Source organism: Anolis carolinensis, chromosome 3 (assembly GCF_035594765.1).
Source record: "Anolis carolinensis isolate JA03-04 chromosome 3, rAnoCar3.1.pri, whole genome shotgun sequence".
Classification (NCBI taxonomy): Eukaryota; Metazoa; Chordata; class Lepidosauria; order Squamata; family Dactyloidae; genus Anolis; species Anolis carolinensis.
This window is the reverse complement of record NC_085843.1, coordinates 287,566,081-287,593,407: the sequence shown is the minus strand read 5'-3', so window position 1 is coordinate 287,593,407 and position 27,327 is coordinate 287,566,081. Positions and strand designations below refer to the sequence as shown.

Here is a 27,327-nt window from a genome sequence, read left to right as displayed (position 1 = left end):
GCTAATTAAGCAATGTATACATCTGTCCAGGAACTGATAGAATCAACGGATTTTAGCTGTCTGTCAGTAATTTACAACTTTCAGAACCAAATCAACAGAAAACACTACATAAAGGACCCTTTGCTGTCAGAAAAAGTGTGTCAGACCAGATGAACACCAATTTCTGAACACCACTATGAACAGCCGTCTCCTCTCAAGAAACTGATCAACTTCAACAAGAAGGATGGTAAGAATGCTTGATGAATGAATGAATGCCGAATGAATGTTAGATTATATGTGTAACTGTTGGTGCAATATCCCCTTTTGCCTATGTAACCAATATAATTATTATAAAACCCAATACAGAGTCTGTGTCTACTTCTTTCTCTGAAAGTGCCTAATACAACCTGTCTCACTGAAAGCGGAATAAAATAACCTTTTAAAAGTACTTATAACACATTCACACAAAAACACTTATACTGTTGGCATGCATTCAAAGTATTTCAAGGCACAGAAAAATCGATCAGGATGACGATAACAGAAAGTAACCTTTTTCTTAATTTAAACAATCAATGTTTGTTTCCTGATCTCATGGCGCCGCCGACTGTCTCAAACTACATCATGCAGGCAAAGATATTTCCAGGATCTTTCTGACACCCTTTCAGCACTATTGCTCCAAGGACCCGCCTGCCCCAAAGGCCAAGCCCACCTTGAACCTGAGCCAGGGTTTGTTCAGGGAAGCTCTCCCCGCAAATAGGGGACTGTTCCAAGTCTGCCAGGAATGTGAAGATGTCACATCTTGCAAGTGATGTTTGGCTCAACGCTTAGCAATGCTTCCTCTGAGCCCCACAGGGATATGGGGAGAGGAATAATGACGGATTTGGCAAAGAAGGGCTGCTTACTTGTCAGGCCGGCCGCCATAGCAACAGCATCTTGCACGAGGAACTGATAATTCCCAAAGACCTGCATTTGCTGTAAGGAGAAAAGGAGGGAGATTTTTAGGTAATGTTTGCATTAACAGACACAAGACAAATGACCTGCCCAAAGGACCCCAATACAGCAGAGCATGTGGCTTGCTCAAGGTTATTTATCAAGATGATTCCATGGAGAGCAGGGATTCAAACCCAGTCCAACACTCAGACCACTGCAGCTCACAGTGTCTGTGATGCCCTTAGGACAGCTTCACCTCTGCCATTTCCAAACCTATTCTCATTGATCCTTCTGCACCTAGGGTTCGCATCTTGCCATCCTTCCCAACTGTATTTCTCTATCTCCAGATGAAGTCCTAGTAATACACCTTTTTATTTATGGTGGTGAAACAATTGCTGCAAATGAAATCAAACTCCTCCAAGAAGTAGGCAATTCTCCTCCATGTAGATTGCCCAGAAGGCCCATCCTTCCCCTTTTCGTGGACTTTTGGTGCCTCCTAACAACCTGCCAGGACCATCTCCCAAAAGGAGCAGAGGGGCAAAGGTGTGTTGACTTCACAGGTGGGGAAGTCCTATGGGTTCGGAGACAGGACAGCTTCTCTACAGCTTATGACAACTACCATTCATGCGCACCTTCCTTGATACATACCATCTGTTCTGTTTCCAAATACATACCCAGTAAAGCAAAGCACAGCCCATGGAGAGAATCATGCCATAAAGGACCAGGTATTTGAACACCGCAAAGGAGGAGATGAGGGCGGCACGACCTTCCCTGCGAAGGAGAGGAGGACAAGCCATGAAATGTTGGAATTGACCATCACAAAGGGGCTCAACTAGGGAGAAAGCTCCAGACCCCTCCTGCCACCCAGAGAAGAGCCTTGGCCCAGAACAGGGTGCAAGGCAAACACCTGTGCTTTGGAGACAAATGGCCAGGCTCCAGACCCCAAAGTCCTCCAGGAAGTGACAGGGAGGATGGCTGTAGTAGTAGTAGCAGCAGCAACAACAACAACAACAACTTTATTCTTCTATCCCTCCACCATCTCCCCGAAGGGACTCGGGGTGGCTTACAGACACCACAAAAGCAACATAAAAGTGAACACAATATAAAATACAATAAAATAAAACACATGCAACATATAAAACATCAGTTCAGACTCAATCAAACTGCAGTTTTCTAACTGTGGCAGTAAATTACTGGCACCATGGTCGGGTTGTAAGCATTGACATAAAATAAATGCTAGCTGCAGTAATGGAGACAGGGCATGGGATAATGTACAGGATGTGCGATTTCTACGTAGTAGATATTAGGCATGTGCAAAAAATCAGAAAGCATCATAAGTCAGATCAGTTTTGTATGATTCGTACTTACGACACAATATCCGATGCATACGCACGGTCCATGCCAAAAATTAAGAAATTGAAACTTACCCCATACTTTTTCATTGTAGTTTTGTAAATCTGGGAAAGCTCCCAAAGTCAGTTTTATATTCAGTGCAAGGAAGTAAAGCTCAAAAAGCAAAGCCAAAAAGGCTGCCTTCGTGCCTGTCTTGCCTTTCTTCTGTAAATTAATGGTCTCTCTCTCGCCATTAGGAGAGGGGAACAGAAAGAGCAGTGATTTCTGGGAACAGCACAGAACTCTGGGAAATGTAGTCTGGGAAGGGAGGAGCCCCATACCACAAAATTCAAAAGGCCCTGCCCTAAACCATATTTCCCAGAATGCATCAGCATTGGAAAGCTGATTATTATTATAATAAAACCAATTAGAAAATGACATTTATAACCTAGGAACAAAAATCATGACATATAGTTTAATCTATCTATCTATGTATATAGTAAAAGTCAGTGTTTGTATGTGTGTATGTAGAATCATAGAATAGTAGAGTTGGAAGAGACCACATGGGCCATCTAGTCCAATCCCCTGCTAAGAAGCAGGAAATCACATTCAAAGCACCCCCGACAGATGGCCATCCAGCCTCTGCTTAAAAGCCTCCAAGGAAGGAGCCTCCACCACGGCCCCGGGGAGAGAGTTCCACTGTCGAACAGCCCTTCTCACAGTGAGGAAGTTCTTCCTGATGTTCAGGTGGAATCTCCTCCTTTCCTGTAGTTTGAAGCCATTGTTCCGTGTCCTAGTCTGCAGGGCAGCAGAAAACAAGCTTGCTCCCTCCTCCCTATGACTTCCCTTCACGTATTTGTACATGGCTCTCATGTCTCCTCTCAGCCTTCTCTTCTTCAGGCTAAACATGCCCAGCTCTTTAAGCCGCTCCTCATAGGGCTTGTTCTCCAGACCCTTCATCATTTTAGTCGCCCTCCTCTGGACGCTTTCCAGCTTGTCAACATCTCCCTTCATCTGCGGTGCCCAAAATTGGACCCAGTGTGATTCCAGGTGTGGTCTGACCAAGGCAGAATTGAGGGGGAGCATGACTTCCCTGGATCTAGACGCTATTCCCCTATTGATGCAGGCCAGAATCCCGTTGGCTTTCTTAGCAGCCGCATCACATTGTTGGCTCATGTTTAACTTATCGTTTTGAATTCTGCTCCTGTCTTCTGGAGTGTTAGCTATCCCTCCCAGTTTGGTGTCATCTGCAAACTTGATGATCGTGCCTTCTAACCCTTCGTCTAAGTCGTTAATAAAGATGTTGAACAGAACCAGGGCCCAGGACGGAGCCCTGCGGCACTCCACTTGTCACTTCTTTCCATGATGAAGACGACGCATTGGTGAGAATCACCCTTTGGGTTCGTTCGCTTAGCCAATTACAGATCCACCTAACCGTAGTTTTGTCTAGTCCACATTTTACTAGTTTGTTTGCCAGAAGGTCGTGGGGGACTTTGTCGAAGGCCTTACTGAAATCCAGGTACGCTACATCCACAGCATTCCCTGTATCGACCCAACTCGTAACTCTATCGAAAAAAGAGATCAGATGAGTCTGGCATGACTTGTTTTTGGTAAATCCGTGTTGACTATTAGCAATGACCGCATTTGTTTCTAAGTGTTTGCAGACCACTTCCTTAATGATCTTTTCCAGAATCTTGCCTGGTATTGATGTGAGGCTGACCGGACGGTAATTGTTTGGGTCGTTCTTTTTTCCCTTCTTGAAGATAGGGACCACATTCGCCCTCCTCCAATCTGCTGGGACTTCTCCCGTTCTCCAAGAACTCTCGAAGATGATTGCCAGTGGTTCTGAAATAACTTCCGCTAGTTCCTTCAGTACTCTTGGGTGTAGCTGATCTGGCCCTGGGGACTTGAATTCGTTTAGAGAGGCCAAGTGTTCCTGGACAACTTGTTTCCCTATTTGGGGTTGGATTTCCCCCAATCCTTCGTCCATTCCATGTTGCTGAGGTTGAAGATGGCTTTCTTTTTCTGAGAAGCTTTCTGATTGGCTGCCACTTCCACAGGCAACTGTGACCGCCAGGAAGGACGGACCTGGACCAAACGTGCCACACATAACCCCTATGACCCATTTTACGTCCTGGTGCCTTTTTGGGATGATGGACCATGGATGATGGGATTTGCAGTGCTTTCAAATGTTATTTATTTATTTATTTACATCACTTTTACCCCGCCTTTCTCTCCGAGGAGACTCAAAGCGGCTTACAGTAAATAGGCAAAAATTGGCAAAAAATCAATGCCTAAAAACAATGTAAAAACAACAATTCATATAAAACAATCTACAAAACAACAGTTCATATAAAACAGATACCATTACAAATAAAAATGCTACACCTCCCACAGACCACTGTGATGCCCACCAGTGAGGGAACTGGACCAAACTTGACACACAGAACCCCTGTGACCCCCTTTACATCTTGGTGTAGATTGGGACAGGATGGACCAAGGATGATGGGATTTGCAGTACCTTCCCTCACTTCTTGAGATCACAGCAACTGCCACAAATCACAGAACTGAACCAAACCAGGCACACATATCCCAAATGACACACTTTAAATGCTGCAGCAGTTTGGTGGAGGATGGACCAAGGATTATGGGATTTGCAGTACCTTCATCTAATTCACCTCCCACAGACCATTGTGATTCCCATGAATGACAAAACTGTATCAAACTTGACACGCAGGTGCAGGGTGGCCCACTTTACATCCTGATGCAGTTTGGGGGAGGAGGGACCATGGATGATGGGACTTTCAGTACCTTCACTCACTTCCCTGGACCACTGTGACCTCCACCAATGACTGATCAAGACCAAACTTGGAACATGGAGCCACCATGACCCACTCTACATCTTGGCTGTTTGCATGGGATGGAACATGGATGATGGGACTTGCAATACCTTCACTCATTTCGTGAGAGCACTGTGACTCCCACCAATGATGAATAAGGGCCAAACTTGGTACACAAAGCCCTCATCACCCGCTCTATAATTGGTGAGGTTTGAAAGAGCTTGGACCATGGATGATGGGACTTGCAGTATGTTCACTCACTTCCTGAGACCACTGTCACACCCACCAATGTCTCATCAAGACCAAACTTGACACAAAGAACACCCATGACTCACTCTACACGCAGGTGCAGTTTGGAAGATGATGGACCATGGATGATAGGACTTGCAATACCTTTACTCACTTCCTGGGAGCACCGCAACCCACAGAAATGACTGATCAAGACCAAACATGGTACATAGAGCCCCCATGACCTTCTCTACATCCTAGCACTGTTTGGAGGGGGATGGACACTGGACGATGGGACTTGCATATGGGAGTTGGAGTTCACCCGCACCCACTGAACCCAGCTGACATTGGATATAGACTACACTTGGAACACAGGCAAACAATGCCTTTCTCAAATGACCCGGGCACCGCCGGGTCCGCAAGCTAGTATAATATATTACTTTACACCCCAGCCACATGAGGAACACTGTGCTATTTAGTCCCATCTCCTTTCTGATTCTTAGCCATCAAAGCACTTCCAACAGATGGAATTCCAGACTACAGAAAAAGCATTGTTGTTGTTGTTGTTGTTGCTTACCATCTTCTCCCCATGGATTGAGGATCAGCAACACATTAAAATACAACATGTACATGCAGTTTGAAACATGTGAGTGTGTTCCATGAAGAGGAAGGAGGAACAAGCACCACCAAAGTGATCCTGGATGGGACATGACATACCGGATGAGTTCTGGGACGCACTGGATGTTGGGGGTCTGGGAGGTGAAGGGCGAGGCCACGGAGGCCTCCTGCTCCGAGAGGGAGATCCCCGCATGAGCCATCTTCAAGGCCTGGGGAAAGGAAGCAAAAATATTTGGAGAGGAGGAGGAGGAATTCTTCATCACTGCAAGTCAAAAGAGGACACATTCAAAGAAAGAGAGCTCCAATCTTTTGGAAGTTTTGGAAATGGAGTCTTTAGGCCGAGTGTCACGGTATTATGCCCGTGGAGGTACAATCCCAGGAAACCAAGGCTGCTCCACAAACTATTTCCAACTAACAAGGCTGTGATTCCCCATCAATGGGGCATGAGACCGTCATGTCTGTGAATGAGGGTAAACAGAAAACCATGTTTCTCATCATGGAGCTACAGCCTCAGAACAAGAGCAATGTGCTGGAAATTGGTGTGAGGTCAGCCTTGGAAGCATCATGGAAAACAAGAGGCTTTCCCATCTCTGGGAGCAAAGGGTTAACTCTGGAAGGGGCCAAGTTGTAACTCCCAAACAGTAATGCTTATAATAACAATACTTTATTTTTAATCCGCCCTCTCTCCCCGAAGGGTCTCAGGGCATCTTCCACTGCTTTGCCTCAACAGCTGAAAGTTTTAGTTCTCATGAAGACTAGAGCTCTCGAGCACAAAATATTGAAAAGTAGGAAGAGCCAGATGGTGTGTCACCGTGACTTACCCCACAGTCGTTGGCTCCGTCTCCACACATCCCCACATAGTAACTGGAAGACAGGAGAGAACATTACTTAATAGCCCGTCACATAAAATAACACACAATAGGATCATTCATGTGCAAAATACAGACACAGAGGTTTTGCAGTTGACACATTTATTTGATTAGGAGTTCACTATGTATTTCATGCTCTATAAACAAGCTTCCAAATCTGAATTTCACAAACTATAATCCAAACTGTCATCTGGCCCGTATCTCCCTCCCTCCCAAAATCCATTCTGGGGCTTTTGGATAAATATATCCCCCCTTTTCGCTCTATTTTGGGACCAACCACCTACTCCAGTTTCTGGAACTCTTCCACCAGGCTGGACTTCTGCCCTGGAGACATCCGTGCAAACACCGTCCCGTTCACAAGAATCTGCAGAAAGCCAAACAAATAGATTTTATTTTTTTCAAAAAATGATCAATTATTCAAATGCAAATAAGCCATACCATTCCACCCCCACTTTGCCCCCCCCCCCAAATTTACCTTTGGCAGCAAAGAGCTGAAGGATTTCTGGAGTGCTTGAAAGGTCTTCCCATTCATGGCAAAGTGGAAACTGCTGCTGCTTTTGTCATAAATGGTAATGCAGGGATCCTAGAAGTTGGGTGAAAACAGCTTCCATGCATTACCCCTATAGACCTTCTACAGCCATTCTAGGTTAATCTGGAAAAGAAACCCATGTGCTGAAACAGACATGGTGCTCCACTCCTTCCTCTTTGCCCTTCGCCAGACAATCTATATCTGTTTTAATATCATGGATGTATGTAAAACAATACAAATGTAAGACCAGCAGGAGCACATCTACACTGTAGAATAAATGCAGTTTTGTAAAACTTTAACTGCCATGGCTCAATGCTTTAGAGTCCTGGGAGATGTGGTTTGGTGTTACCAGCATTCTTTGATGGAGAAAACCTCAAATCCATACAAAACTATGGCTCCCAGGATTCCATTGCACTAAGTCATTCAAGTTAAAGTAGGACCAAACTGCATTAATTCAACGGTGAAGACACCCTCTTGGCGGCTGGAAGACAGGACTTGCTACTTCAATACAATTAAGCTTCTCCTCCACCCCATGGATCTATTAATCCCACTCAGACTAAATTTCTGTGAAGAATTTAGAACTGACTGCCTTACTTGGTTCTTCTCCTTGCAGGGCTGAGTGTCCTCCACGGTCTGCCAAGTCACGGATGCTGGATAGGGATCTTCAGGGTCACTGGCTTCCACCAGGATGACTCTGTCTCCCGAAGGGATCATGCCGGAGTTCCTGCCCACCGTGATGGCCGTCTCCAGGTTGTCGCCTGCAAAGGAGAAGGTGACGCCAAGGTATTGAGTCTCAAGGGAGCTTCGCTTGGCCCACCTGCAAGGACCTCAAGGTGTTGATGGAGCATTGGCTGCATCACAGCAGTGGCTCTGACCACTCTCAATGAATGGACAGCCCATAGAGGAAAGAGGCAGAGAAAGAGAGGAGCGGCGGTACCTGTGACCATGACAGTCCGGATGCGGGCCTCCCTGAGCTCCTCCAGGACAGGCCGGGTCTCGCCCTTCAGCCGGTTCTCCATGACCAGGAGGCCCAGGAAGGTCAGGCCGGACTCCACCTCGTCCCTTGGAAGAAGAAGAAATCAAAAAGGATGCTACATTCATAGACTCCTGCGGTTGGAAGAGGCTCCCAGGGGCCATCCAGTCCAACCCTCTTTTGCTGGGCAGGAAGACACAATCAAAGCACTTCGGGCAAATGCCCATCCAACCTCTGTTTCAATACCTCCAATGAATCCCGTGTCAGTCCATATCCCACTAGAGTTAAGTGTCCTAGAGGCCACCTAATCCAACCCCTTTCTGCACAACTGGATCACTCCCCAAAGATGCCCATCCAGCCTCTGACATTGTAAATTATTGTAAGCCACCTCAGATCCTATGGGAGGAGAAAGGCAGGATATACATCAAATCATATAAATAAATAAGTATCTTTCTTAAGCCAAGGAGTCATTCCTAAAGTAGGCTCAGCACCTTGGACAACACCTTAATGTTCCGAATAGAACCAGCAGAAAGGATTCAAACTCTGCATATCATCACCCTTGAGCCATACAGCTTAGTTTTGGTGTCTATTTCTAGTTTTCAATGGATACCTGTCTGTGAGGGGCCATTGGTGGCAAATGCCAGGCCTTACCTGTCCAGGTCCCTGAGGCTGTCCGCTGCGTCCAGAGAGAGCTCTTTGTGGGCCAAGGCAATGACCCGGAAGCCCTGGGCCGTGAAGGACTTCAGCTCCGCTTGGAAGGAGGGCGGCACTGGAGGGGAAGATGGGGAAGGAGGCACTGAGTCTCAGGGGCAGATGGGTCTTGCAGTCAGAGGAAGAACTGTCCCCAAAGCAGGACTGGAGAGAGAGGGTGTCCAGTAGTGCGGACTCAGAAAAGGCAGAACTGCTCAACCCCTTCTTTGCCTCAGTCTTCTTTCTCCCAAAAGGTAAACAGAGTTCAACTTGGGGAGGATGGAGAAGAGGGTGCAGCAGAGGAAATGCAACATAGAATAGGTAAAGCTGCAGCCAAGGAATACCTGGATAATGAAACAGTTCCACACATTTCATTGAAAGCAGTAACCGGCTCTAAAGCGAGTGCCACACTCTGTATATAAAGGCACATTATTCGGCACCTGTGTCTGTGTATCTGGGAAGTCAGGCTGGGCATTTATGTTGCTGCTGACCCCAGAGTTGGGATGTCTGAGACCGGGAAACAACCCGCTCTCTCCCTCTCCCTCCCTCCTTGTCTTTGGCCGGAACACCCTCAGGTTGGACTTCACTTCTTACCAGTTTTGGGCAGGCAGAATCCGGCCACGGTCTCGGGGGCTCCCTTCATGTAGAGTCCGTGGGTGTCCTTGCCCAGCTCTTTGGTGACGACCGACATCCGCAGCAGAGACGAGGAGAAGGGGAACTGGTGCAGGATGGACATCCCTTCCGACGGGGCCTGGACGGGGAGGAGAAGCAGTGAGATCATAGCCCTGTCGAACTGGCCTTCCACCAAGGTTGTAGTTATGTAAGGGGTCTGGACCCCCATTCCATGAGGAAAGATGGGATCACTCAGTCAGCCTTGCTCCTGAGATTTACCTCTGCACCCTGACTCTTGTCTCTATCCACACATTCAACCCCTCTGCACTGTGGTCTTTTCCTAAATGTTCTTCAAAGGGGGAGATTGAGGCGTTACCTTGGAAGCCTTGGGTCCTGGTTTAACCACGGAGCATGTCTTGGGCGCACCGCTCTCTGGGTCTCCCGAACCGGATTCTTCCATCTCCTGCAGGAGTGGGTTTGGAGACACAATGTGAGTGGAAGGCATCCCATGGGATGTCCAGGTAACAGTGACAAACCAGGGGATTCTGGAGAGCCCAAGGTGTTGTGTGTGAAGATAGCACAGAAGGAGCAGATCCCAACAGACCTGGGTGCAGAACTCAGTTCCTGCGAGGGCCGTTCCTTTGGCTTCAGAAGGAAAGGGTCACATCCCTGGCCTTGAGTGTTTGGGGCTGAGGCCTGATCACAGATTAACAGAAGGCGGATGTGGCCATCATTTGTGATTTCAGCCACTCTTGCATCAACCATGCTTACCTAGGGTACATCTTCATTGTAGAGTCTGCACAATTTGAAATTTCTTCAACTGCCAGGACTCAATGTTATGGGTTCCTGAGAGTTCTAGTCTTGCAAGATCTTCAGGCTTCTCTGCCAAAGAGGACTGGTGTGTCATCAAACTACAAACCCTGTGATTCCATAGAATTGAGCCATGGATGTTGAAGTGGGGTCCAACCAATATAATTTATTCTACCATGGAGATGCATCCTAACCTGACCCACAATGAAATAAGTGCCACCTAAACACCAGAATTATAGCAGTTTAAGACCCAAAGACCTCAACGGCGGAGCAGGCAGAGGATAACATGGTCCATGTTACAACGGCTGTGAAGGCGGAAGAAGGCTGCAACAGACTGAGAAGCCACTCTCGTTGTGTTCATCACACCACTGCTGGGACCTCAATCTGTGAAGACTGTGTGTTGACGCACAGGCGTCTTCCAAGAAAGATGGAAGACAATCGTCCTCGAACTATGAGGGATCGCCTAAGAAGTGCCATGGCTCCATCATATGGAATTATGGGATTTGTAGTTTGGTACAGCACCAGCACTCTTGGCAGAAGGCTAAAGATCTTGCAAAATTACAATGCCTGTGAGCCATGGCAGTTAAAAGTGATCTCAACCTGCATTAATCCTACAAGGTAGATGCACCCCTATATACTTTGAAGCATGGTCTTAAAACAGTCAGCTGGATATAAACCTTTCTGTGAGGTGACTTGGCAAGCAGTGTTTATTTGCACTTTGACAAGGCTTCCGAAAAATGCCTCCATGAAAGGCCTCTGAGGAAGATCACCATCCCTGGATGGAGAGGCAGTTAGAAGACAGTGACCAGAAGAAGGGAGGAGTGAAAGGAGAGGGATATAATAGGAGGCTCACCCATCCGGTGCCTTCAAACATCTTGAGGTCCATGGGGTCCCCCTGAATCCTCCCATCCAGGAAGAGGAGCGAGTGGCAGGTGGTCATGGCTTGGCACAGGGGTCCCCAGGGCAGAGGGCCCGAGGAGAAGCTGTGCAAGGGGAGGAAGCTGGGGCAGAAAAGAGAGAATTGTCAGGCATCAGGTGATACTGTCTTTAGCTCTGTACAGAATCAAAGCTTCTCCAAAGGAATCATAGACTCATAGAGCTGAAAAAAACCCCCAATTACCATCCAGTATGACCATGAGCCCTCCTGACAGATGGCCGGCTAGCCTCTGCTTAAGAGCCTCCAGAGAAGGAGACTCCACTTGAGTCTCCCAGGAAACATAAAACTGGCATTATGGGTGGGGCTTTGGTCTGCATGAACTCCTTGTGGATGGAGATTTGGTCTCATTGGCTGGTCTTCTCCTGCCTCTTTAGCTGCCAACGACACCAGGAAATTGGGGGTATCTGGGTTTCTGAGCAGGATGCCTCTCCATTCATGCTTTCAGTCCTCACCCATTCCACGCCCTGATCCCTCCTGGATCACTTCTCTGGTAGAATACTACAAAGATAAGGGGCAGGGCTGTGGCACAGGCTGGTTAGCAGCCAGCTGCAATAAATCACTCTGACCAAGACGCCATGAGTTCGAGGCCAGCCCATGTCGGGGTGAGCACCCGATAATTAAAAATAAAATGTAGCCCCTGCTCGTTGCTGACCTATGCAACCCAAAGATAGTTGCATCTATCAAGTAGGAAATTTAGGTACCACTTATATGTGGGGAGGCTAATTTACAACACCATAAAAATCATCCAGCCACCGTTGGAATGAGGAAGTGCAGTCACAGTGGATGATAAAGCAGCTGCTCCCCCTGTGGCCGGAATCAAGCATACCTGCAGGAAGCTGGAAGATGGAGAAGGTTTAAATTGCCTCTGTGTCTGTGTCTGTCTCTGTTCTATGTTATATGGCATTGAATGTTTGCCTATATGTGTACAATGTGATCCGCCCCGAGTCTCCTTCGGTGTGAGAAAGAAGGGCGGAATATAAATACTGCAAATAAATAAATAACCACCTGAAGCCTAACCCTGCCAAGACATAAGTGTGTACTTTCCACCTACATACTTGTGAAGCCAACAGGAAGCTGAAGGTTACTTGGGAAAGTCAAGAACTTGAACACTGTTCCCATCTTAAATATCTCAGCGTCATCTTAGATCAAACACTAACATTTAGGAAACACTGTGCAAACACCATGCACAAAGTAGCTGCACACAATAACATCCTGTGGAAACATACTAATAGCGCATGAGGTGCAGACTCAAAAATTAATAAGAACATCAGCCCTGGCCTAGTCTTACTCAACTGCTGAGTGTGCCTGCCCTGTCTGGCATAAATCTGCCCATGCGAAGCAGGTGAATATAGCACTGAATGAGACATGGAGAATAATCACAGGATGTCTCAAACCTACACATGTTGATAGACTCTATAAACTAGCTGCCATGCCCCCCCCTCGATATGCCAAGTGCGAGAGAAATAAGGTTGAAAGCCACCCACTGCATGACTATCAGCATCTTTCCAGTAGACTCAAATCAAGGAAAAGTTTCATGAGAACCACCCCTCCTCTTGATGTTCCTCCAGCAACAGCAAGAATATCCCTCTGAGCAGCAAAATCAGGCAATTCCAACTGGATGGCCCCCCACGATGGTCTTCCTTCCTCCATGGGCAAACCAAGAATGGACAACATGGAAGTCCCTGAACATGCTCAGAAGCGGAGTGGGGAGATCAAAAGACAACCTGGCAAAATGGCACTAACTAGAAGAATCATCCATCATGTGTGACTGGAACAGAACAAACAACTCTGCATCTGTATGCTTGCTCACAATGCCCTATTTCATGCCCAGGTCCAGAGGAGGTCAAGGCTGCTCCACACATAAAGGCAGAATCCACAGGGATATGCAGCAAAAGTGTAGTCCTGTTTGGACTCTCCCACAACATCTTACCTTGCGTCCTGGCAAGGGACGACGCCAAAGAGATTCAGCCCATCCTCTGTCAAGGTGCCAGTCTGGAATCAGAAGAGAGGCAGATAATGGAGTCAGAAGGGCCTGGTCCTGAACTCAGGGATGGACTTCTTAATGGCAAAGACTACTTGGGTAGGTGTGTTGCCACCAAGAAGGATGGAGGGGGGAGGGAAAGGGAGGAAATATCTGTGGGGCCTGGAGTTAATTTCCTTCACAGCAAGCAGAAGCCTGGTTGCTGAGCGTTTGGTCATATCATGGGAAAATATGACCCTCTAGAAATGGAGATAATGCTTTCTAATACAGAAGGCAAGAGGAAAAGAGGAAGATTATTTTCTAGGTGAGTGGACTCAACCAAGGAACTCTGATGGTTGCTCGGAGTCGCCAAGATCTGAGTAAAACTCATTGAGGATACAGTGACTTGGAGGTCTCTCATCATAAGTCAGAGTCAACTTGCAGGCAACTAACAACTAGAAGACTTTCAATACCTCACAGTGCTCAAAGGGGTCCTGATTCTCGCCAGTTATGCAATACAAATATGTGAGGGGAAGTCATAGGGAGGAGGGAGCAAGCTTGTTTTCTGCTGCCCTGCAGACTAGGACACGGAACAATGGCTTCAAACTACAGGAAAGGAGATTCCACCTGAACATCAGGAAGAACTTCCTCACTGTGAGGGCTGTTCGGCAGTGGAACTCTCTCCCCCGGGCCGTGGTGGAGGCTCCTTCTTTGGAGGCTTTTAAGCAGAGGCTGGATGGCCATCTGTCGGGGGTGCTTTGAATGCGATTTCCTGCTTCTTAGCAGGGGGTTGGACTAGATGGCCCTTGAGGTCTCTTCCAACTCTACTATTCTATGATTCTATGATTCTATGATTCCTTTGACCATTCAGGATTTTCCCCTTATGCTTGCTAAGCACACAATCTCCTATAAGGAAGGCTGTCATGATCTCCAATCTTTGACATCTCTGGACACAGACCAAGCGCTGACAAATAACAGATGCCAGCCATAAAAACGGGCCAGCCATAAAACCTCAATTACCCTCTGGTATGTGTGAGCCCCTATATAAATGGGCCAAAGAGAAGGTTCTGGTATTCTGTACAATAAAACCTGTTGGAATCTACCAACGTGTGTCTTGGTGCTTTCGTCTGTGGAAGGCTTACCCACCGCACAACTGGAAGAAGAGAACCTTACAAAGGCCCTTATTATCATCCTTTTATAGCAGACCGGGTGAGGAGGCAGAGGTGGAGAAAGCATTGTCTCCCCAAGAAAGAGCTCAACTGATAACCCTCTTCCCTTCTAATCTTTTGAAGCCAAGCCTTCCTCTCCTGCCCAGTCCTGTTCCCTTCCCTCTGCTGCACCTTGTCAAAGCAGACCAGGTTGAGCTGCCCACAGATGTTGATCCTTTGGGGGCTGATGCAGAAGATCTTCCTCTTCTTCAACCTCTTCTGGGCATAGACGATGCCGGTGGTCAAGGCGGCCGGGAGGGCCGGAGTAACCACCGTGGTCAGCAGAAGCAAGGCCATCATCACCGTCTCTTTCACGGGTCTCTGGGAAAGACATGAGGTGTACCAATGTTGTAAATCAATGCAGTCTGACGGCACTTTACCTGCCATGGCTCAGTCCAGTAAAGAACCTTCTTTTTTGCGGGGTGAGAGGGGCAACATGGGGACTATGTGTTGGAATAGGACACTATCCCTTTCAAAAGGAAGGCATGGTCTTCCAAGTCCGGATTGACTGTCCAGAACATTAAGTAATGGGAACTTTTATTGGTCAAACTCCACACCCATTCTCCTTTATTCTCCTTCCCTTCCTTGCTGTGTATTTTTTAAGGTCTCCGCCAGTAACAAACAAGGCTTTCTATGATGATAATTCTCACTATTTTGCAATAGTCTGTTGAGAGGCTGACACAGTTAGAGCAAGGGCTCCTTTATACGGTTAATAACTGTTTCAAGCTGTTTCTCCAGTGAGGATTGTTGGGAATCTCCCTGGACTACTCAAGTCTAGATGTAGTTAGATAGATGATAGAGTTAGATTGAGGGAATCCTTTCCCTGTCTCCAAAGCATGCCTAAACAGGCTTTATTGCAGGGGTCCCCAAACTTTTTAAACAGGGGGCCAGTTCATGATCCTTCGGACCGTTGGAGGGCCAGACTATAGTGGGCCGAGCAATAATAATAATAATGAATAATAATAATAATAATAACAATAATAACAACAACAACAATAAAAAGAGGATTGAAGAGACCCTTTGGGCCATTGAGTCCAATCCCCTTCTGCCTTTGTGCACCGAAAGCACAAGAAAAGCATCCCTGACAGATGGCCACCCCGCCTAAATGTTAATAATAATAATAATAATAATAATAATAATAATAATAATAATAATAAATATTCTCAATTAAAAGACAAAGTATGGATTGTCGATATTGCAATCCCAGGGTACAGCAAGATTGAGGAGAAACAATTGGAAAAGTTGACACAGTATGAGGATTTAAAGATCGAACTGCAAAGACTCTGGCACAAGCCAATCAAGGTGGTCCCAGTGGTGATCGGCACACTGGCTGCAGTGCCTAAAGACCTTGGCCTGCACTTAAACACAATCAGGACTGACAAAATTACCATCTGTCAGCTGCAGAAGGCCACCTTACTTGGATCTGCCCGCATTATTCACCGATACATTACACAGTCCTAGACACTTGGGAAGGGTCCGACGTGTGATCCAATACAACAGCCAGCAGAATGTCTGCTGTGGACTCATCTTGTTGCGTTTCAAATAATAATAACAATAATAATTGACAAAATTACGATCTGCCAACTGCAAAAGGCCACCCGACTGGGATCTGCGCACATCATCTGAAAATACATCACACAGTCCTAGACACTTGGGAAGTGCTTGACTTGTGATTTTGTGAAACGAAATCCAGCATGTCTATCTTGTTTGCTGTGTCATAATAAAATAATAATAGTAATAATAATAATAATAATAATAATAATAATAATAATAATAATAATAATAAGGGTTGTAAGAGAAGAGACCCCTTAGGTCATTTAGCCCAACCCCCTTCTGCTCTTGTGCAGAAGGGGGGGCCGGATAAATGGCTTCGATGGGCCGCATCCGGCCCCCGGGCCTTAGTTTGGGGACCCCTGCTTTATTGTGTTTCACTCTATCCTGTTTACGTCACATCCCTTACTTTGAAGTTAGTAGAAACATGAATCTCCAGGGACACTAACTTCTCATTGGTCAGAATGTCTTTTATGGCCCCAATAAACTGGACCATGAGATTGGAACCATTTTGGTTCTTTCTTTCTCTCTTTGTTCTTCTAGCTAACAAGAAGCATCTTGCTGTCTCTCCTGGCAAGATGTAACTATTTAGATGTTTGTTATTTTTCCTTTCTTATTTTTCCTTAGAAACCAGTCTAGAGTCGACTCGACAGCTCCCAAGCCTTTCTATCTACAATGGAGTTCTTTTTACCTGAATAAATACTTTTTGAACTTTTACTGAGACTCTGCAGTCCATTGCAATCCTAAATGGTCAAAGGCTTCTCTTTGCTCGCCCCGTGTAAGTAACTGCTGCATTTGAAAGCTTTGCTTTTGCTACTCTGCTGATTTTTGGTGGAATCTCCCCCAGAGAGGGTTAAATTGAGTCTAACAGCTCAGAGATTACCACAACAAGGATGAGGACAATAATAACCCACAAAGCAAGACATTGCTTCAGGTAACAAACAAAGTCCCTGACTTCTCCAGAGCCTGAAACAGAATTCCAGAAGAGTAAATCTGGATCCCTCCCACAGATGGACTTGTCTCCAACCCGCTGTTGAAACCCACCTTGTTCTCTGCGTATACACAGATGGCATAGATCAGTCCCAGAGTTGCAACAAACATCAGGCCAACAATGAAGAGGAAGGCCTCTCTGTAGAGTCTGAAGTTCAGGGGCTTCGGGTAGAGGATGGACCGCACCAGGTCCCCTTTGGCCGTGTTGAAACCTGTGGGAGAACCGTCAATGGATCGTGTCACCTTTCAGGGAATCAAGGACAGAAGAGACTCTCTTAGGGAGAAATACAGCATGGGCAGGAGTAGATCTCTCCAACTAGACTGGGATTTCCAAAACCAGAGCAAGAAAGATAAGACTTTCCATTTTTTGAGCCCCAACACAGGACTGGTGAAATATTCCAAATTCAAAAGGCTAACATCTAATGTTGGTGTCTCAAGAGACATCAGGCTGAGGACTGAAAACAATAGGGCTGCTCATTCTGGGCCTTTTTCTCCTAGAAACCACCTCAGCAGCAAGACAGTAGTGCCCATCGTCTACAAGTATTTATTCCTTTCCTGGAAACTCCTTGTCAACTGACATCCAATGACTCAAAGAGAATCCAGCAAAGAACACAAACCTTCTCTCCCCAATTTATGAGCGGAAGGCAGGCTTCCCTTGACGAGAAGTTGTTTGCCATGATCGACAAAGGAAAATGCCTTCCAAAGTGGGAAGCAGGGAAAATAGAATTATCAGCCAAAAGAAAGTTCAGACAAAGTCTTGTATGCGCTGTGGAGCAGCAGGGAATGAGAGAACCAAAAAAGAAAGAAGAGTAAGTTCAAAGGGCTTGATGTCCTGCAAGGATGAGGGACCGCTGTAGAGAGGAAGAGAAGGCCTTGAGGGGAAGATACCAACTGACTATACAAAATCCCAGAATACTTGTATCTACACAAACACAAGATGGTCTTTTCTCCAGTACTATGTCTAACAGGTCCATCAAGAAATGTGTGGGTGGTTGCAACTTGGTTCTACTATGAAGGATATTCTCTATGATGGTACAGGCCTCATCTTACGGAATGTTAGTGTAGAGTGAGGTGACGTCAATCGTAACTAAAATGCTGTCTTCCTCAATTTTGAGATTTTCTACAATGTTAATGAAGTGCTTAGTGACTTTAATGTAGGAATCACAGAGAGGGACAAATGGTTGGCAAAATGAGTCTAGATATTTAGCAACTGGTTCCAACACAGAAGATGAACCTGAAATAATAGGTCGGCCTGGGGGTGGAGTGATGCCTTTATGAATCTTAGGAAGAATATAAAAGATTGGTATCCTGGGGAAGTCATTTTGTAAGTACTTAAATGTAGAAGAAGAAATAAATCCCATGGATTTGGACTTTACTTATGAAGACTTTCTTGAGAGCGGTGCTCCATCTTTATTTTCTTCATTCCAGTATACAGCAACATGACCAACCATCTGTTTACTTTGTTTGGAAGATATTTTCATTGACTTTGCATCCCTGAAGCCTATATACATTGGAACCAATATCAGACTTGGATAACTTTTGTGTTAGAGCTGTTGCTCCTTTCCATTTTGTCTGGTACTGCCAAATTGAGCTTTGTACGGGGAACTTTAATAATACTATATGCTATTTGGGCATATTTTCTTTGTGCATAGACCATCTTGTGTTTGTGAAGATACCAACCGAAACAGATAGAGCTCAGCAGGAAGCAGGGAGAGGAGGGGGAATGCAAGCTGCTGAAGAAGCCGACAAGACAAAACAAAGAACACTGAACTTGGCGCATGCTCAAAAGTGTAGGCTATAAAACTGAACTGCGCATCAATGCAATGTGGCACTCTCCACCCAGCAAGGTGACTTGATCAATTAAACTTGTTGAATGATCTCCTTGGCTTCCAGAGTTTGATTGGATAAGAAGCTCTGAAGGTTTGGGGGCTAATTAATTGACAACGAGCCCCAACAAAGAGATACTTTGCAGTTTCAAGAGAGAAAAGAGCCTCCTTGTGTACAATGATCTAGGCAGCTCTCCAACAGGACCTACTCCATGACCCTGCCTGGTTAGACATAATGGCCCACATTTTCTTCAAATGGTGAAGAGAAGCCCCTCACCTGTCTGCAGCACGACGGCTCTGGCCGGCCCTTTGCCACTGGGCCTGGTCTGGATGACCTCTGTGCCGCAGAAGAGGACGTGGCGCCGGTGGTCCTCCAGGCTGTGCTTCTTCCAGGGCTGGACGTTGTCCGCTTGGGGCAAAGGGGTCTTGGTCACCGGGACACTCTCACCTGCAAAGGAAGCCGAAATCCCCCTCAGGTCAGTCCACCTGGGACGGGGCAAACCAACCAGCACAGCATGTGTCATGCCATCATGGCACCATTGTGTCACAGCATCATAGCATTTCAAAGCTCAGGGCTCTGCAGGGTAGAACAGGACAGACTCCTGCCCAGGGAAATGCCCAGGGAGGAAAGGAAGGTGACAGAGGGAAGGGCATGCATAGAATCATAGAATCATAGAATAGTAGAGTTGGAAGAGACCTCATGGGCCATCTAGTCCAACCCCATTCTGCCAAGAAGCAGGAAATCGCATTCAAAGCACCCCCGACAGATGGCCATCCAGCCTCTGCTTAAAAGCCTCCAAGGAAGGAGCCTCCACCACGGCCCCGGGGAGAGAGTTCCACTGTCGAACAGCCCTTCTCACGGTGAGGAAGTTCTTCCTGATGTTCAGGTGGAATCTCCTTTCCTGTAGTTTGAAGCCATTGTTCCGTGTCCCAGTCTTCAGGGCCGCAGAAAACAATCTTGCTCCCTCCTCCCTATGACTTCCCTTCACGTATTTGTACATGGCTCTCATGTCTCCTCTCAGCCTTCTCTTCTGCAGGCTAAACATGCCCAGCTCTTTAAGCCGCTCCTCATAGGGCTTGTTCTCCAGACCCTTAATCATTTTAGTTGCCCTCCTCTGGACGCTTTCCAGCTTGTCAACATCTCCCTTCAACTGTGGTGCCCAGAATTGGACACAGTGTGATTCCAGGTGTGGTCTGACCAAGGCAGAATAGAATAAGGGGGAGCATAACTTCCCTGGATCTAGACGCTATTCCCCTATTGATGAGGCCAGAATCCCATTGGCTTTTTTAGCAGCCACATCACATTGTTGGCTCATGTTTAACTTGTTGTCCACGAGGACTCCAAGATCTTTTTCACACGTACTGCTGTCGAGCCAGGCGTCCCCCATTCTGTATCTATGCATTCCATTTTTTCTGCCTAAGTGGAGTATCTTGCATTTGTCCCTGTTGAACTTCATTTTGTGAGTTTTGGCCCATCTCTCTAGTCTGTCAAGATCGTTTTGAATTCTGCTCCTGTCTTCTGGAGTGTTAGCTATCCCTCCCAGTTTTGTGTCGTCTGCAAACTTGATGATCGTGCCTTCTAACCCTTCGTCTAAGTTGTTAATAAAGATGTTGAACAGAACCGGGCCCAGGACGGAGCCCTGCGGCACTCCACTTGTCACTTCTTTCCATGATGAAGACGACGCATTGGTGAGCACCCTTTGGGTTCGTTCGCTTAGCCAATTACAGATCCACCTAATCGTAGTTTTGTCTAGCCCACATTTTACTAGTTTGTTTGCCAGAAGGTCATGGGGGACTTTGTCGAAGGCCTTACTGAAATCCAGGTACGCTACATCCACAGCATTCCCTGTATCGACCCAACTCGTAACTCTATCGAAAAAAGAGATCAGATTAGTCTGGCATGACTTGTTTTTGGTAAATCCGTGTTGACTATTAGCAATGACCGCATTTGTTTCTAAGTGTTTGCAGACCACTTCCTTGATGATCTTTTCCAGAATTTTGCCTGGTATTGATGTGAGGCTGACCGGACGGTAATTGTTTCGGTCGTTCTTTTTTCCCTTCTTGGAGATAGGGACCACATTCGCCCTCCTCCAATCTGCTGGGACTTCTCCCGTTCTCCAAGAACTCTCGAAGATAATTGCCAGTGGTTCTGAAATAACTTCCGCTAGTTCCTTCAGTACTCTTGGGTGTAGCTGATCTGGCCCTGGGGACTTGAATTCGTTTAGAGAGCCCAAGTGTTCCTGGACAACTTGTTTCCCTATTTGGGGTTGGATTTCCCCCAATCCTTCGTCCATTCCATGTTGCTGAGGTTGAAGATGGCTTTCTTTTTCTGAGAAGACCGAGGCAAAGAAGGCATTAAGTAGTTCTGCCTTTTCCCTGTCCCCTGTCGCCATCACCCCATCTTCTCCTTGCAATGGCCCTATCGCCTCCTTTTTCTTCCTTTTTCTACCAACGTAAGCAAAAAAGCCTTTTTTGTTGTTTTTTATGTCCCTGGCAAGCCTGAGCTCATTTTGCGCTTTAGCCTTGCGAACCTTTTCCCTACAGGAGTTGGCTATACGTTTGAATTCTTCTTTGGTGATTTCTCCCCTTTTCCACTTCTTGTGCATGTCACTTTTGAGCTTTAGCTCAAAAGATGCAGGTGGAAAACGATGTAGAATAGCTTAACAGGGGTTCTCAAACGGTGCTCTGTGGAGGGGCTCCGCGGCACCATGGTGCTTCTTGCCGTCTCCTCTTTCCACCTCCTGAGAAATGCAGGGAAATTAAAGTTTTGAGATGCTGGAAGCAACAGAAACACAGCAGCGTCCTCCGGGGCCATAGACCCTTTCTCTCCTGCCTCCCTCGCTGGCTTTGATTGTGCTTTTCCTGCATGAAGGCAGAATAAAGGGGGTTGGACTGGATGGTCCCTGGGGTGGGTCTTCCACTGAAATACTGTTACGTCTATGTTGGTTACAATTGTTCTTCATTTTAAATATTGTATTGTTCTTTCTTTCCTTTCTCTTTTTACACAGTGTGAAATAGTTCACACAAACACTTGCTATCCCCCTGCCACTGGCCCAGTCCATGCCTGATATGCATACATTATATATAATATAATACATAATACAACATATAAACATTTGTTAGGGCTCCACAAGAAACATTTTGGTTCAAAACGGGCTCTGTGGTTGAAAATATTTGAGAACCCCTGGATTAGAATATAATCAAATAGAATAACTTTATTGTCATTGTACATTGTACAACAAAATTAAATGCTATCCTCAATATGCATGATATTTGTAGAATTACAAAGACAAAACACCCATCCTCCGCATTCTCATCACCATTGCACAGCCCTTAACGGCATGTCAGTGTGAAACCATAGGGTTCAATATAACCACAGCTCTTAGACTGTTGTAGATCAGCCTGAGACTGATGGGTTCACAGATGTTTTAGAGGGGATTGTGGGATTGCCTGTAGCACAAAGTGATGAAGATTTCAAGTCAAGGGAATGATGCTTCTGTCAGTGAGAAAGTTGACTGGGAAAGTGAAAGAGCAGCCTCCAAGGTGAGGAAGCAAGAGCAGCCAGAGACATGAGATGAGGAGGCGAGTGAGGAATTAAGTGATACAGAAGGTTCCCAGGAAAAAGCACCTGGAGGTACAGAAATCAACACAGACCTCCCTTTGCAGATCAGTGCAGACAATAGACATCGTTGGGTGGAACGGCTGCATGGGAAAGTGGGGGAGAGATTTCAAGGGAGGCAGAATGCTTTCATGGGCGGCTTTTAATCATCAAAGTGTTTATTCTTCCAGTTAGTTCAGGCAACGTAGCATTTGGAGCAAAATGCTAGGCCGGAGTTCCTGATCCATCTTTCAAGTCAAGCTCTTTGGAAGTGTCTGTGTTCCTGTCCTATAGTCAAGATCAAGTTTTACTACAGATACCTTTTGCTTGTGGTTTTAGCTCTTTTGTGATTTGTGGCTATTCCTGGACTGTATTACTCTGTTTGAGACTTTGGGATTCCTATTGGATTATAGCTGATTGCTAAACCTTTTTGGATATGCTTTTTCTTTCTCTATTCCTGCATTTTTCCTATATTTTTGATATATTCTACAATAAATTGTTTGCTTATATTCTGGACTCTTTGTTGGTGCCGTGATCTTAAGGGTTCCAGGCCTGGGGTGCAACACAGCCTATTTCTCCTTGTTTTTATCATCCTATACCATCTGCCAGATGTTAATAATTTTTTTTAAAAAAGGACATCCAGGTGAGATGGATCCTTAAGTGGATGTGTTCTTAGATATGGAAGGGTTTGTATCATATTATGGATGTTTCCAGATGTAGGGCTCATGCTGCTGCTGCCAATAAATTATCACTGCTCCCTTTGAGGGAAATAGTTTTGGTGCAAAGGGGAGGATTCAAAAAGACAGAATAGGATCTTGGAAAGTACAGACCAGGGACTAAAGGAAGACAATGGTCCTCAGTCAAATTCTGTTTTTGAAGGAAGTCAAATGAAGACCCCTCTACAATAGCACCTTGCGCTGAAGCCTCACTCCTTCCTTCCTTCAGCCTTCCCTCTGCCATCGTCTTCTGCATTGAAGTCCAGCCAGGAAAGCATCCCAGGAAGAGCTCCTCAAAAGAGTGGCCCAAAGAACCCTGATGGCAGAAGCAGCATCTGTTTGGGAAGAGGTGCGAGAGGAGAGCACGAGGAAAGTCATGGACATTGCACACCTGTGAGCATGCCTTCGTCGACCACGCAGCTTCCATCCAGGAGGATGGCATCGCAGGGCAAGGAGAGCCTCTGCCCTTCCAAGAGGAGGACGTCTCCAGGGACCAAGTGGCAGGACTCCAACTGGTGCCCACCTGCGGAAAGACACAATCCAAGAAAGGCTTGTTGGGAAAGGCTTCATGGAGGTCTGTCAGCAATCTTCCATGAGGACTTACCATCCACCATTGCCCTTAGACCGCTGTGTGTGCCTTGGCCACTCCAAGCAAGGAACACACTGACACATCTAAAAATTGTGTCCTAGCCTTGACTGTCTTCTTATGATTCGGAGACATCAGGCTCTGCTTCTGGCCAGTGTGGTGCTTGACCTGCTCCCAGATGGGGTCAGGAACAAAGAAAGACCCCCCGCCCTGCCAGAAGGTCTCCTCCATGGGCTTCTATGAACATGTCACCTGAGGATAGTGCATACGTGGAGCAAACTATGGACACTTCACCTGATGTGATGAGTCATGAGTTATATAAGTTACAAGGCAACTACTCATGTCCAAAAGGATTATAATAGTCAGCAAATTCCATTGTCAGTTAGCTTTCTGCGCATGCTTCTGTAAAATTGTATAAATAGGAAAGCCACTACAGGCAAGGTGTGGCATTGCGTTTTATGGGCATTAGCTAACATTGTCACCTGCTCTTGGCCAAAAGTAAACTATCTTGAAGACAACTTCTGCTGTTAGTTTGCTTTCTACACCCGCGTCCAAACGAAATTCCGCAACATTTCAGTTGGCATGAATGGTTTCAGAGGGGCAGAGAAGGGTCAGGAGAAGAGGGCAGAGCTGGGCAAGGTGGCTCCACACTGACCTTCATGTTTGGTCCAGGCAGTGACATGGACCTTGTTATGCTCCTTTACCAGGTTGTGAAGTTTGACGGATTGCTGGGAGGAAGAAAAAGGAATGAGTGAAGCACCAGAACAAAGGCAGGATTGTGCACCCTTGTGATTTTTCCAAGCAGGTGGGAAAGAGAATATCATATTAAGGATCCCAACTTTGCAAGGAAAATGCTCCTTTGCTTCTTGGCTTGGCACTTGCTTCCTTGTGCAAAGACAGTTTAAGTGGTGCCCAACTGCATTAATTCTACAGTGTAGATGCATCCCAAGGGGGCCAGGATATCCTTTCTCAAGGTGGATGAGAAAATGGGTGGATCTGCTTTGCCTTCATGGATTGTAGTTGGAGCTTTCAGTGAGCTACAGCTAAACCATCCCCAAACTCAAAGGAGAGCTTCTGCAGAATCATACAATGGAAGACAACTGGATTCCTATGGTTTCACAGACAACATAATGCATGGAATATCTGCCATACCTGCCGAAGGTCATAGACGGTGATCCCAATGGAGAGGACGGAGAGGACAACGAGGAATGAGGCAAACTCATAGTACCCCATGGAGAGCCAGAGCATCTGGGTGAAGGCTTGGAAGATGTAGAATGGGTTCAGGACCTGACAAAGAGAAGACAGGGTTTATTAAACTGCAAAACTTTATCTTTTGGGACATTCAGCAGCACCTTCTGCTATAGCTTTTCAATGAATATCAAGTCACAACCGATTCAACCTCGTTTGTGGCAGCCACAAAAATGAAGTTTCTGGAGTAGAACAACTACTTTCAAAGTAAGTAGTGCACAATTAAACAGGAAATAACACTTTTAAACCAGGAACACATTTTTTCCTAATTTTGTTACTTAGTGTTATGAGCCAGAGCATGAAGTTCAAGCTCAACCTGGTCTTTGTAGGTTGCAATGGGGTTAGTGTGACCCCATTACAACCTACAAGGACTGCTCCAAGGGTCTTGGAAACTCTTGGAAGTTGAACACTCTTGGACACCTTTCGGAGAAGCAGTCAGAAGAGGCTGGAATGGCATTCCTCAGTTACCTCAGTGAAAAGCAGTTTCCAGATTGGTCGGATTTCGATTTCGATGGCGTTGGGTCCACACACCAACTTCCTAAGAAGGAGAGAAGGACGGAAGAGAAGCCGTGACTCCCCTTGGGAAAGGGACAACGGAACAGGAATGGGCCTCATGATTCCTCACAACAAGCAAGGGTTTTCTTTGGAAGTGTGATGGTCATCTAACTCAGGGGTCCTCAAACTTTTTAAGTGGAGTGCTGGTTCATGGTCCCTCCGACTGTCGGGGGCTGGAATATGATGAAATAGTCCAAAATTAGGATTGTTGTTGTTGTGTGCCTTCAAGTTGTTTCAGGCTTAGGTCAACCCTAAGTCTAAAGTTTAGGACAGGGGCCAGGTCAATGACCCTGGAGGGCCACATCCGGCCCATGGGCCTTCGTTTGGGGACTCTAGAATCATAGTATCATTGAATAGTAGAGTTGGAAGAGACCTCATGGGCCATCCAGTCCAACCCTCTACAAGAAGCAGGAAAATCTCATTAAAAATCCCCCGACAGATGGCCATCTGCTTAAAAGCCTCCAAAGAAGGAGCCTCCACCACAGTCCAGGCAGAGTGTTCCACTGCTGAACAGCTCTTCTCACAGTGAGGAAGTTCTTCCTAATGTAGTTTGAAGCCGTTGTTCCATTGTGTCCTAGTCTGCAAGACAGCAGCAAACAAGCTTGCTCCCTCCTCCCTAGGACTTCCCCTCACATATTTGTACATGGCTATCATGTCTCCTCTCAGCCTTCTCTTCTGCAGGCTAAACATGCCCAGCTCTTTAAGCTGCTCCTCATAGGGATTCTTGTTCTCCAGACCCTTGATCATTTTAGTTGCCCTCCTCTGGACGCTTTCCAGCTTGTCAACATCTCCCTTCAACTGTGGTGCCCAAAATTGGACACAGTGTGATTGCAGGTAACGTGGTCTGACCAAGGCAGAATAGAGCATGGGGAGCATGACTTCCCTGGATCTAGATGCTATTCCCCTATTGATGAGGCCAAAATCCCATTGGCTTTTTTCGCCGCTGCATCACATTGTTGGCTCATGTTTAACTTGCTGTCCACAAGGACTCCAAGATCTTTTTTGCACATACTGCTGTCGAGCCAGGCATCGTCTCCCGTTCTGTATCTTTGCATTTCATTGTTTCTGCCTAAGTGAAGTATCTTGCATTTGTCCCTGTTGAGGTTCATTTTGTTAGTTTCGGCCCATCTCTGATCTAACTGTTCCAATTTTGCAGCTATAGAAGGTCATGAAGCCAGTCCAGAAAAGGGGCAATTTCCCCTTCCCTGGCTCTGAATCAACAAGGGCTTCAGGCTGCAGAATTCGTGGCCCAATCATAGAATCACAGACTTGTAAGGTTGGAAGGGGCATCTAAGAGTCATCTAATTCAATGCTCTTCCGCCAGGCAGGAAGACACAACCAAAGCACTCTTGACAGATGGCCATCCCTCCTCTGCTCAAAAACTCTCTTGTACAATCTCCTTGGGGGCATAACTTTCAGTTGTATCCCATCCCACTCTTAGCCAATGGACAGCATTTCAAGCCCTTCAGCACCAACATCACATTTTGTGGGTCTACATCAACATCCTTTGGTGTCAGGAGCTGATTTCTGAGGTTCCCGAGGACATCACAAATCCTCTTTGAGGGATCTTGAGGACAGCAGAAGGCATCAGGGACGAAGTTACAGACTCTTTCCCATGGGAAAATTGCAAATGGAAGAGGGAGTGGGCGGAGAGATAAGCAGAAAACCAAGAGCTCTGAGCAATTAAAGCCAATTTCACAAGAGCTTTTGTGAGTGGTCTTCATTTGCTAGCTAGATGTTTC

The 27,327-nt window shown here is 46.3% G+C and overlaps 1 protein-coding gene across 1 annotated transcript in view; it reads right to left on the bottom strand.

The window, feature by feature from the left end:
* The window catches only part of LOC100557321 (probable cation-transporting ATPase 13A5), a 53,592-nt gene that overhangs the window by 10,535 nt on the left and 15,730 nt on the right, over nt 1–27,327 (bottom strand). The window contains exons 6-25 of the mRNA XM_062976946.1: nt 25,499–25,568; nt 24,935–25,069; nt 24,438–24,510; nt 23,588–23,719; nt 19,160–19,330; nt 17,111–17,268; nt 14,648–14,836; nt 13,278–13,339; nt 11,264–11,411; nt 9,977–10,063; nt 9,583–9,739; nt 8,950–9,067; nt 8,263–8,387; nt 7,855–8,083; nt 7,272–7,350; nt 7,081–7,160; nt 6,749–6,791; nt 6,027–6,136; nt 1,584–1,680; nt 882–951 (exon numbers count right to left, since the gene is read on the bottom strand). Coding sequence (XP_062833016.1) covers nt 882–951; nt 1,584–1,680; nt 6,027–6,136; nt 6,749–6,791; nt 7,081–7,160; nt 7,272–7,350; nt 7,855–8,083; nt 8,263–8,387; nt 8,950–9,067; nt 9,583–9,739; nt 9,977–10,063; nt 11,264–11,411; nt 13,278–13,339; nt 14,648–14,836; nt 17,111–17,268; nt 19,160–19,330; nt 23,588–23,719; nt 24,438–24,510; nt 24,935–25,069; nt 25,499–25,568 — 2,333 coding nt within the window. The remainder of the gene's footprint in view (nt 1–881; nt 952–1,583; nt 1,681–6,026; nt 6,137–6,748; nt 6,792–7,080; nt 7,161–7,271; nt 7,351–7,854; nt 8,084–8,262; nt 8,388–8,949; nt 9,068–9,582; nt 9,740–9,976; nt 10,064–11,263; nt 11,412–13,277; nt 13,340–14,647; nt 14,837–17,110; nt 17,269–19,159; nt 19,331–23,587; nt 23,720–24,437; nt 24,511–24,934; nt 25,070–25,498; nt 25,569–27,327) is intronic.